At 38.4% G+C, this 12,760-nt stretch overlaps 1 protein-coding gene across 1 annotated transcript; it reads left to right on the top strand.

Moving 5' to 3' along the window:
* The first annotated feature begins 8 nt into the window (after positions 1 to 8).
* ldlrap1a (low density lipoprotein receptor adaptor protein 1a) lies at positions 9 to 11,459 on the top strand. The gene is made up of 7 exons (XM_053638849.1): positions 9 to 484; positions 8,519 to 8,661; positions 9,146 to 9,258; positions 9,683 to 9,797; positions 10,469 to 10,541; positions 11,180 to 11,307; positions 11,421 to 11,459. The coding sequence occupies exons 1-7, from the start codon at positions 403 to 405 to the stop codon at positions 11,457 to 11,459; spliced, it is 693 nt and encodes a 230-aa protein (XP_053494824.1). The 5' UTR covers positions 9 to 402.
* The last annotated feature ends 1,301 nt before the right edge of the window (positions 11,460 to 12,760 follow it).

The following is a 12,760-nucleotide window of genomic DNA, read 5'->3' as shown; positions in this document are numbered from 1 at the left end:
ATATATATATATATATATATATATATACACACACACATACATACATACATACATACACACACATACATACATACACACACAAGCATAAGTACAAAGAATTTCAGATGTAGGCAAACAGTTAAGGAGGAAAAATTGTTGTTTGGGAAAAACTGAAATATTTTAATTAAAACTGTATACAGTGCTTATAGACAATGTAGCGTTGCTAAGGCACGTGCGGGGTTTTTTTATGATTGACACTCATAACTCCGCCCACTCGGACCCTGAGCTGAAAATGAGTGCAGCTGGATAACAGCATCAAAACAGAGAGGAGAAAGTCCACGGATCGGATGAGGCGCTTATAGACAGCGAATGTTTGGGTTTGTTTAGGGATTTTGAATATAAATATATTACCTGAGGTTCAGTATGGACGTGCTGAAATCAGCCAGAAGGGTTATGCAGAGTCCGAGTGTCTCCAAGCAACCGTGGCACGCCGCTAAACATAAAAGTGAGTAAAGATTTTATGGACATTTCTGTTAACTCTCAGACTCAATTAACACCATTTCACTCATTTTTGGTCTATATTAGTTCTCTCTCTCTCTCTCTCTCTCTGTGTGTGAGTGAGTGTAACGTTCTCCATCCACAGGTGACTTGCACTATTTGGGCATACTATTTAGTGCAGTAGTGCGTGGTTTGGGACGCAGCCACGAATTGGCTGCCTGGTAACAGGGAAGACGAGCTAATAGTTTCCCATTGTTTATGGAAGACATTGTTTAAGATTCTTTCAGCTTTAAAATGTCTTATGTTCTTATGTCCTTTCTTAATTCACAATAACCACTTTTTATATACTTTTTTCTTTCTTTCTTTCTTTCTTTCTTTTAATATACGTATACACGGATCAGCCATAACATTAAAACCTAATAGTAGTGTAGGTCCCCCTTGTTCTGCCAGAACAGCTCTGACCCATTGAGGCATGGACTCCACAAGACCTCTGAAGGTGTGCTGTGGAATCTGGCACTAAGAGGTTAGCAGCAGATCCTTTAAATCCTGTAAATTGCGAGATTGGCCCTCCATGGATCGGACTTGTTTGTCCAGCACATCCCACAGCTGCTTGATCGGATTGAGATCTGGGGAATTTGGAGGCCAAGTCAACACCTTGAATGCTTTGTCATGTTCCTCAAACCGTTCCTGAACAATATTTATAGTGTGGCAGGGCGCATTATCCTGCTGAATGAGGCCACTGCCACTGGGGAATACTGTTGGGTGTACTTGGTCTGAAACAGTGTTTACGTAGGTGGTACGTATCAAAGTAACATCCACATGAATGCCAGGACCCAAAGTTTCCCAGCAGAATCTATCTATCTATCTATCTTTCTCTCTCAGAGCACATGAAGCAAGCTGCTATGCACTGTGTGTTCTAACAACTTTCTATCATAACCAGCATGAACTTTTTTAGCAATTTGTGATACAGTCGCTCTTCTGTGAGATTGGACCAGATGGGCTAGCCTTCACTCCCCACGTGTATCAATGAGCCTTGGGCACCCATGACCCTGTTGCCTGTGTACTGGTTGTCCTTCCTTGAACCAGTTTTGGTAGGACCACTGCACACCAGGAACAACCCTCAAGACCTGCCATTTTGGAGATGCTCTGACCCAGTCACAAAATCACAATATGGCCCTTGTCAAAGTTGCTCAAATCTTTATGATTGCCTATTTTCCTGCTTCCAACACATCAACTTTGAGAACTGACTGTTCACGTGCTTCCTACGATAATCAATGTTATTCACATCACTTGTCAGAGGCTTTCATGTTATAGCTGATCAGTTTTATATAATATATAATATATGAAGTCAGGATTGAGCTGGGAATGCTGGAGCTGTGAGGCTTCACACTGTGCAACCAGGGGCAGTACGCAGTTTAGCACATACACAGGCCCTGTATTGTGTGCTACTGAATAGAAGCAGCTTGATTTATAGCTCCTTCATTATATTTTGCTCACTTGAGGTCAAGGAACTTTGCAGTCTCTACAGAACAGCTACTTCCACTGGGAAAGGGCTTACAGAGCTGCTGAGGTGACCTGTAGTCCACCTATTAATATGTGGTGCAACATCATCCTTAAGTCGTGGGCTCAAATGTACACAATTTGTGGCCATGACTTTGGCAACTCGTGGCCACAATGTAATATTTTCTGGGTATGAGACCATCATGTCACCTCATCAGCTCCAAAGCTTTCTATGGTTAGTCGTAATCATTTTTTTTAAAGACATTTCAACGATACAATCTTGGAAAAGCATACAATGTTCTATTTTCTTATGACAATAACCAGTCCATACAGGTTTTTTTTTTTTTTGTAGTTGTTGCGGGCAGAAATGCTTGATTGTGCTGTGGCTTTTTTATTTATTTATTTATTTATTTATTTATTTATTTATTTATTTAATTTTTTTGTGGAAAACTACTTAAATTAGCGAAATTGCAAGTGCACGAAATTCTTTTGCACGGCCTTTTTTCAGTGATGTTTGTTAGCTGTAAATGAGCCCTTTTAGCTTTACTCATGTTTGACGCACTTGAATCAAAGGGGGCTTTGGCTGACTGCGCGTTGTGATGATGTCACATGACGCGTCTTGGCCCAAATTTGAAAACTTGCAAGCTCCTGCAAATATTGTGGAGCTTCCTTGATTTTGTGTTCATTTCTTCCAGCTCAAAATCCTAACATCTTTACAGCTTGCAAACCCCATGACCCTACCTGTTTCTAAAATGGAAACTTCAGCAGTGTCTTGACCCCATAGGAGCTACTTAGTGCTTAAGGACTACTTAATACCATGAGCGCAGGCTTAAAATTCCTAGAATTCAAGCACGTTGCACGAGGGAAAATAATCATATTACTTAGTAAAATGCTCTTTAAAAGCTGTTTACTTGGCATTCTAACCACTGCAGAGGTTTGTGTGTGTGTGTGTGTGTGTGTGTGTGTGTGTGTGTGTGTGTGTGTTTGCCTACAGTAAAAATGCTCCATATCTCTCAAAAAAAACACCAAATGACAATAAATGATTCAAGAATATGGACCACAAATATAAGATTCATAATCTTATTTCACTAATCAGTGGGTACGAATAAAATCGTTGCATAAAAGAGGGAAAAGTGAGGTGACATGCTATAATGTTTTAATTAAGAATAATTTAGTGTATAATCACTGTTCTGTAGGTCGATGGAAACGTCATCCATAAATAAACTGACTAAAGTCTGCACTTTAAAGTGATGCGTCAGGGAGCAAGGACGATTTATTTGGAAAACGATTCCTCCTGTCTCGATGGCTTCCTCCATTGCACCTTTTTCTGAACGTCCTTGAGTTAAGAAGAGAGGAAGGGAAGCAAAGGAAATGAGGCACAATTAAAGAAATGAGAAACATCCAATATAAGTGTTACTATGATAAAGCTTTGCCTCAGAGAAGTACCAAATTAAATTCTTTTACCAACGGCAGTGATCTTTTAACGAACAAGCCTGTTCCATCACTCTCACTTGCACTTGAAGTCAAACCCCCAATCTAAATCCGTGATATGAAAAACAAGTCCAAATAATGCTTCTTGCTTCGTTGATGCCGATTTCAATTTTCAATAATAAAAAAATCTCCCTCCATTTTATGTGCCGTGTTACAGAAATCATTTCTTGTTAAAGCAGTGGTGGCCTTGGTGCCCTTCCAAAGCTCCAAAGTCACACACTTCCAATGAGAAATTGCACCACTTGGCGCAAAACGGCTGCTTTGTAATGAAGAGTGTTTCAAATGGCCTTTTACGGAGCTACGATTTATAGCCAGGTGTTTTGCGTGTCCATGTCCTGCTCATACTAGGGAGGTAGACTAACTGGGGGAATGAAGTATGACTAAATGGAATGAAGGGAATGACGGTAGATTAAATGTAAAACATTTAATTGAACCCTTTATTACTATGCAAATTTTCGAAGAACTCTAGAATGTTAACAGGTTAACCACTGAGCTGCCACTGGCCTGCCCAAGTTTATAAAATGCCATCCAGTTCAACAGTTGGAAGCAGTGCGTGTTATGAAGGGAATTGTTAGGTTTTTTCAAAAGCTCAGCCTGCAGTATAGGACTGGAGTATAGCAACAACTGGGCTTTAAAAGGAAGCGTCCATGGTAGATGGAAATTAGGGTCTGTTCAGCAAAATGTCCTGCAGCGACAAAAAAAAAAATTGAACGGATTGGCAGTTCACCGCTTCAACACAGTGCGCCGTTTTTATTTTAAAAACATGACCAAGGCCAGAGGCACTTCATGCCTGTCAGTTGAGTAGGCGAACTGGGTTGAGATCTCTCCTAAAATCACTCCTTGACTGACTTGATCACTGTTTACTATATAGACTGCATGATAAAAGTTTGTGCACACTTGACCATCACACTCCTAAGTGGTTCTGCCCCAAACTGTTCCCACAAAGCTGTCTTGGATGTCTCTTTATACTGTAACATTAAGATTGTCCTAAACCTGTTCCAGCATGATAATGCTCCAATGAAGACATGGTGTGTTAAGGTAGGAGTGAAAGAACTCGAGTGTCCTGCACAGAGCCCTGATGGCAACCCCACTGAACACCTTTGGGATGAACTGGAACACTCTCACCCTCTTGCTCTCTCTCTCTCTCTCTTGCATGCTCTCTCTCTCTCTCTCTCTCTCTTGCTCTCTCTCCCTCTGTTTCTCTCTCTCTCTCACTCTCTCTTGCACTCTCTCTCTCTCTCGCACTCTCTCTCTCTCTCTCTTGCACTCTCTCTCTTGCGCTCTCTCTCTCTGTCTCTCTCTCTCTCTCTCTCTTGCTCTCTCCTTCTCTCTTGCACTCTCTCGCTCTCTCTCTCTTGCTCTCTCTCTCCTGCTCTCTCGCTCTCTCTTTTGCTCTCGTTCTCCCTCTCTCTATCTTGCTGTCTCTGTCTCTTGCTCATGTTTTCTTTTTCTCTCTCTCTTGCTCTCTCTCTCGTGCGAAAGAAATATAATCTTATCACACTACTTAATCTCTGTGTATGATTTAGAAATCTAATGACCTATATATAAAATAAATAATGCAAATTAAACATTATTTTTTATCCTTTCAGCCAAATGACAGCTTTAACGTGTTCTTTAAGGCGGTTCTTTGCCTTCAAGTCATGCGTTAAAATCATGTAACACACACCTAGCCATGGAATGTCTTTTACTTAAACAACAGTTTTATTGACATTTATTTAGTAAAGTTTGGCAGCACCAGAAGCCAACCTGACATTCATTTTGAGCTGAAAGAAACTGCCATGCCTTGTGGTACTTGGTATGAAAGTAGTGTATGTGAGAGGCTTCTGAGGTAACGATTGTTTATAGCTGCTATAACATAGGTGATAGACCTTGTTTCATGGAAGTTTCATTGTTGATAGACCTACCTTGTTTCGTGGAAGATCCACAACATTAAATGTAACTACAAGCATAAAAATCATGACACGTTATTCTCTGATTGATTAAAAATTGTAATCCAATGAAACACTTTGGGAATGGCTGTTTTGGAAAATAATAAATGTTCATGTGGTAACAATAACTTAATGCTGGGCTGCATCACACCACCGTGTTGTTGATTATTTTCCTATAACAACACAGTACCAAGTGATTTATTCTTTACATGACCCCGGGTTCTTGTCACAAACATTGTAAATCTGTCTATCTTCTGTTTAACTAAGATATCTCTCCCGATGATATCATACTTCTTTTCCTTTCTTTGCTTATTTTATAATATTTAGGGAGTTTTATTAACTGGAGTAATTTCCTGTTTATTTCAAAGGGGTCATTGTATGCACAGCACTGTTAGTTTCCATTAAAAAATAAGATTTGTTCTGATGTCCTTGATGAACTTTTCGTTTCTGGACAAAAGTGTTTGGTGTACTCTTGCTTTCTTCTCAGTGAGCATTATTCAGATAAAATAAAGGTTTCCACAGTAAGTAAGGCCTCCTGGGTGTCCTGCACATTCTTAGAGATCACTTTGGCTGTGTTATTGATCTCCTCTAAGAGTGCCTGAGGATAATCATCAGTAATGTGCACTAGATGTCTTGGTTCCAGAAATGTAGGTTAGAAGCTTTTACAGCAGAGTCTCCTTTAGATTGCATTAAATCACTATAAGAAGTTTAATTACAGGACCACCAGTTAAGCCTGAAAGGGTTTTTTTTCTCCCATACCAACAAGACTAAACAAGTCACAGAAGCCATATGTTTAAAGCATAGTCAATATTATCCTAAAGATGAAATCCATTGAGTGCTTTTTAAAGATCATGTTTATAATGACACTACTCAACAGCATTCCATGTACCTACTTTTTTTCTCTTCTTGCTCTACTGACTAAGGCGTAAAGCTCTGGTTTGCTACCCCGGCAGAAGTTAAGTTTCCTTTCAGAAAAGCTCTTCTCCTGAACTCATGCACGTGCTCTAACTAAAGACCGAACAAGCAGCAAGTGCAAACATTATAACTAGGGCTGCAAATAACGATAGTTTTCATAATCTCGGGGGTGGGGGGGGGGGGTGGGGGGGGTTGGGGATGTTACAAATATAAACTTAAGACTAAAACTCTTTGTCCAATTATATAAGACTGAAAAGAACCCAATACACACACCAGAATATATATTACTAATTTAGGACTGTAGTTTAATTCCGTACTTTTTTTTAATTTTGTATCTATAAAAAGTAAATTTAAAATAAATCCATTAATGAACGACTGTCAGCTCAGCCAACGTGACATTTGTGAATGTACGCGAATAACCAAATTGATTAATTTTAAAACATCTCGTTTGAAGATATTTTGATACATTTAACAATATATATATATATATATATATATATATATATATATATATATATATATATAAAATATTATTTAAACATTTTTAAAACTTTCCTATGGACCCCCTGCAATTACACCACTGACCACTAGAGTTCCGCAGAAACACTGCACTAGACAGTAGAGTACATAGTGCATAGTGTAAGTGTATAGTACTTCATTTGGGACACAACTTTAGTATTTACTCTCTGAAGCGTGTTTTCGGAACAGAAGTAAGGTAATGAGTAAATGTGCCGCGCGCAGACCAATTAATCGATAATGAGATTCGTTGACAACGATTTAATCGATTAGTTGTTGCAGCTCTAATTATAACCAAACATTTGTAACACAAATGAAAGGCTGTGAGATGTGTTGGAAAACTGTTAAAAATGCAGTACGAACAATTAATACTAGTATATATTTTGACCTCGGAGGTGTGAATGTGTGGAGAATATCTGAAATTAAATCGACTTTGCTGCTGTAATGTTAAGTCATCATTTTAAGAAACATTCTGATGATTTTGAGGAACTGAATTATCATCTAATAAAGGATTTTTTTTTCTCATTCTTTTTTTCTCAAATGGCCTTTCATAATGGCTTTTCGGCCGTATTCGTTTGAGCACGCAATCTCTGTTCCTAAAGTCGCTTTCAGATATACAGTCCCCTCTGAAATGATTGGAACAGCAAGGCTAATTCATTTGTTTGTGCTGTACACCAGAGACAGAGCAAAAGATGGATTTTTATTTCCTGGTATTTACATCTAGATGTGTTAAACAACATAAAACACATACCCTTTTGTATCAAACCGCCCAATTTTTATATGAGCGAAAGTATAGGAACAGATACGTCTTGAAGTAAATTAAAGTTAATAACACTTATAATAATAATAATAATAATAATAATAATAATAATAATAATAATAATAATTGGTGGCATATCCCTTGTTTGCAATAATTGCATCAAGCCTGTGACTCACTGACATCACCAAATAGTTGTGATGCTTTTCCAGGGTTTTACTGCAGCCTCTTTCAGTTGTTTGTTTCGGGAGGTTTCTCCCTTCAGTCTTCTCTTCCAGAGGTGAAATGTTGCTCAATTGGGTAAAGGTCTGGTGATTGACTTGGCCAGTCTAAAACCTTCCACTTTTTTCCCCCCTGATAAAGACCTTTGTTGAATTGGCAGTGTGTTTTGTATCACTGTCTTACTGCATGATAGGCAAAAGTCTCTTTAAAAGTTTCTTAGTGAAACCACTCCACGTCCTGTTGTCTAATTATTTGTGTCAAGTTAATGAAACTTAAACTTGAGTCTCCTGAACCAGTTCACTTTCATTGAGTTAGTTACTGTGTGTTTACTGTCAAACATATCATGTCTAGAGTCTAGTGTAGAGGAAATGAAGTGCAGGTCCATCTGCATGTTCCATAGATCATAAACACAGTGACTCAGATTTGCCATAGACGTCCTTCTTTGGAGATCTGATCTTTGGAGATGTTTGTCTTTATCACGCTGTATTTTAAGCCTCTGCTTTGCAAGAAGAGATCACCATATTTTCTGGGAGTCTTAGTTACCTAGCATTCTTCACATATTGACCTTTTATTCTGCAGCATTTTCCCACTGCACCATATGTATACCTAAACCCCATATACGTTGTATAGCGTTCCATTGCTTTTGTGGACTCCTTTGCAAAATTATTGTTCTGTTTGACCTTAAAGCTTTTACCTCATTCCTTTTCCCCAGAGCTTCCAGAGAACTGGACAGACACAAGGGATACCCTTGTGGATGGCATGACCTTTAACCTCAGGCACATGGGAATGACTCTTGTTGACCAGCCCAAAGGTGAAGATGTGTCAGCCGCTGCCATCAAAAGGATCGTTTCAACGGTGATCATCTTCACATCTGCACTTCCTGCTATTTGCTAACCTGTCATTAGAGGATCTGACATGGAGAACAAGTTCTGACACAGACTGGTAGACAGTAGAATTTGACCAAAACTTTATTGGGATAATCTTGTGTAATGTAATCATAAAGGACCGCTGAAATCAAACAGTATCATCAAAACACCATGTGAGGAATATCGTTTTGAAGAACGGTGTTCGTCGCTTTTCCTGCCGAGTCCATGGCAAGGAAAATTGAAGTTGTTATGGGGGCGTTTTCCCCATTAATTTGTAAACAGTAACATACTCGAAAAGCCACAGATTTACAGAACTGTTTCACTTTGGTACTCTCAGATGAGCTGATCAATCTCTATATACATTTAATGTTGAAAAATAGTTACTCATATTCAAATAGTAACAACTTGAAATGTTTCTTTCATGCTTCTTTGTACTAATTCTCCTTTCCATATGTAAATCTGTTCATTTCTAGACTAAAGCTAGTGGCAAGAAGCTCCTTAAGGTGACGCTTACAGTCTTTCCTCAGGAAATGCTTATTTACGACCGTGTCTCCAATCAGCTTATAGAGCGCATCTCTATATACAGGTGAATGTCTCTGATTCTCCATCCACAGCACAATCAGTAGACTTACTATGGAATTCAGAAATCAAAAAGATTTATGGGTGAGCTTGGAATTCTTTGTTAATGAATTTTTTTTAATATACAATTGAAGTTTTTGGGGTTAAATATGCACAAATTCATGCTCCAAGTAATTCAGATACATTTGGTTAAAAGCGACCCATTTAGACATCATCATTATGAGACAGACTCCAAAACACACCAATCATCATGAGATAAGTCTCACAGCTGCTATTCCTGCTCTCATGCATAATGCACAAAGAAATGGTAGGAATAGTAATTGCTCTAATACTATACAGTCTACACTTGCGCTGCAAAATACATCTCTTTAGGGTTGATCTAACACTTGAAAAGCTCAGTCGTGACCTTTTTATCACTTTGTTCCATCCAGAATATCGTATTGCACAGCCGACAAAACGCATGACAAAGTGTTTGCCTACATCGCTCAGAACCAGCGAAACGAGACGCTGGAGTGCCACGCATTCCTCTGTGCCAAGAAGAAACTGGTGAAATTTTTTTTTTTTTTTTTTTTTTTTTATTAAACCAATACATCATTTCAGGCTCAGTGAGAGCCAAGATCATAATGCAGAGACTGAAGATGGGAAAGATGCAGTACTTTCTTTTAACAAGTAATAGTAGCAGCTGTATTGGCCTTGTGGGGATTTATTTTTATTTAGTCCATTGCATGAGCTAGCCTGCGAACAAAGACAAACAATGTCTGTCAGGTACAATCTTAGTGCAAATCACACATGAATAGATAACAAAACAAGAAAAGTGAGTGATCCTAAAACCATAACCCACAGGTCACAGGATCTAAGACGCACAAAGCAATAATTCTAGTGTTACCCAGTACACAAGTACAAGTCAGAGACTCCTTAACCCATTCAGAGCAAGGTGATGTGTGTAATGTCACAATAAAACCTGATTGTGTATTCACAGTGGGCATGGAAAGTGCCCTGTTGGTGGTGTCACACTAAACTATGTTGTATCCATTGGAATGGACAGATAATTTAATAATTTAATATCTTATCGTTTTCTATTTTTGTAAAGGTTTTATAAACAGTTTCAGTATTGCAGTATTATATGTATATATTTTAAATGCATGTTTTCTCATAAAGAACTCTCATCCCTAACCCCCCCCCCCCCACCTATCCCCCCCCACCTATCCCCCCCCCAGGCTCAGGCTGTGACACTCACCGTAGCTCAAGCCTTCAACGTGGCCTTCGAGTCCTGGCAGCTCGACAGAGAAGGTTCATCACTAAGAGATAAACTGTCCACACCAGCTTGTTTTTTTTTTTTTTTTTTTTAAAGTTCTGAGAGCATCTTAGATCAACCCATGTATACCACATAATTTCTCTTTTGTAATTTTATGATGAATGATTATTGATTAATCTCTCTCTTCTCTCATATTTCCAGAGAAAGAGCAAAAGTCTGGCTTGGTTTTAGAGACAGGTAATAACACACAACCTGATATATCTGTCTCTCTTCTCAGCCCGACAGGACCTGGTACTGAACACATTGTCATATATATACACACACACACACACACAACTTATTTTAACTCACATTTTGTAATGTGTTCTGTTGTCGAAATATCATAGTCTTCCATAGACATCATCACATACCAGTTTTAAGGAACAAAAAAAAAGCATTGAGATTAGAGTTCCTAGCAAACATTTCTCTCAAGACCTCCAAATATTGTTCGTCACATTATTTCTACAATGAGCTGAAGTTCACGGGAGATTCTGTGATTCTTTATTATATTGCCCTAACATTTTATGAGAGAATGTCTCATCTTCAAGGTTACGAAGTGCACTAAAAAGTTATTAAATTCAGGACAAAGAATTTATGCAAATTTTTTTGCTACTTTAAGATGTACTTCCTATAGATGCAGTTAAAGAGAACATTTTGGACTTTGAGGATTGCCCCAAAGTTCACATGGAAGAAACGGAGAACCTGGAGAACCATCTGGAGAAGTTCAAGAAGACTGAAAACAACATCAACAACATCAGCTTGGTAAGAACATCATTTGCCCACTGTGCACTCACTGATCACATTGCACCTGACTATCGACCTTATACACAAAGGACAACATGGTTGCATCTAAATTTAATTCACTTTCTTCACAGGAGGTAAATGATGGTCTGGATGAAGAGTTTTCAAGGTGAGACACTTATCCTGCCTCATAAACCCTCACTTCAGTTTCCTTTATAGTGTCCCTTCCCTAATGCGGGCTAAAAGGACACATCCTGGAGATAGTAGAATAGAATGAAAAAAGAACATGCTTATATACTCTGACATACTGGATCCCATTGACTTCTATCTTTACTATTTCAGTCATGCACTTTATAGGGTGAGATAAAGCTTAGGTAAAGCTTACTGGAGTAAAAGAAAACGCTGGAAGAAAACAAAAGAACAAGGAGAAAACAGAATGTTTCTTAGCTGAATTAAATGGAAACCAAAACGAAATGGAACCATTAGGAGGAAACTGAGTACAAGCCTTAATCAGAAATAACAAATGGTTTCCCAATCTTTTATCTCAGCTATTTGACGTCCCCGCTTCTTACAATTGGGGGGGGGGGGGGGGGATAAGAGAATATGTTAATGGGCAGATTTAAGAGAACATAGTACGTATAGTTTACATAAAAATGTTTAGTTTATCACTAAAACGTGATTCAATCACTTTTACTAAATTTAATTTAAGCATGTTTCTAATGACTTTTTTTTTGGTATTATGTAAAGTGAGCGTGATCAATTCACGTTGTACTGACAGGATAAATGTTGTTAGACGTTATAAAATCTCACGAGGGTGTCGGCGTTGCTGGGATGAAATAAATGTAGTATTAAATTAACGTGATTAAATCATATGTGGCATGATAGTGATGCAGGTGTCATTCCACCTCACAAGGCAACCCAGGTTCAATCCTGATGATGATGAGTTAAATAATTGTGAATAGTCATAAGGCAAGCTATCATATATCTGATCATATAACCGACCATATATCTGAAAACCCGTCCAAATAGGACTTTAGACTGGTGGAATTTATTTTCATGCAGTAAGAATGTTTTATAAGCTTGCTGACATATGGGGTTTTACAGCATCAGAAATACTGGAAATGTACTCTAATGGGACAATCAGAGAATTCCCTTAATTCTTTAGTCTGTCATTTGTTTTGTTTTTGTTTTTTTTAATAATGTTGGGAGCTGGAATTGGGAATACAGGCAGTAAACGCTGCATTTCTACAGGCCTTGATTATTTTCTCTCTCTGTCCGTAGCTACAGTTTGGATAGCTTTGAGTATTCTGCAGGTAATAAATGGTGGTTTAGTCTAAACATAATCTAATTTCATTATCTTCCCCCATGACATAACCTTCCCTGTTGTATTGATCATGTTCATCAATCTGTATGTCTTTCTCCATCCCAGCTTTTCTCGCATTCCATAAGCACTGTGCAGAGATACTGTAAAACC

Source organism: Ictalurus furcatus, chromosome 12 (genome assembly GCF_023375685.1).
Source record: "Ictalurus furcatus strain D&B chromosome 12, Billie_1.0, whole genome shotgun sequence".
NCBI lineage: Eukaryota > Metazoa > Chordata > Actinopteri > Siluriformes > Ictaluridae > Ictalurus > Ictalurus furcatus.
The sequence above is the reverse complement of the archived record's forward strand: the minus strand, read 5'-3'. Positions and strand labels throughout refer to the sequence as shown.

Excerpts from the sequence above, each read along its gene's own strand:
- ldlrap1a (XM_053638849.1), top strand. The coding sequence starts at position 403 with ATGGACGTGCTGAAATCAGCCAGAAGGGTTATGCAGAGTCCGAGTGTC. Across the intron at positions 9,259-9,682 it reads GAGCGCATCTCTATATACAG|AATATCGTATTGCACAGCCG; the intron begins GTGAATGTCTCT and ends TGTTCCATCCAG. Across the intron at positions 10,542-11,179 it reads CTGGCAGCTCGACAGAGAAG|ATGCAGTTAAAGAGAACATT; the intron begins GTTCATCACTAA and ends TACTTCCTATAG.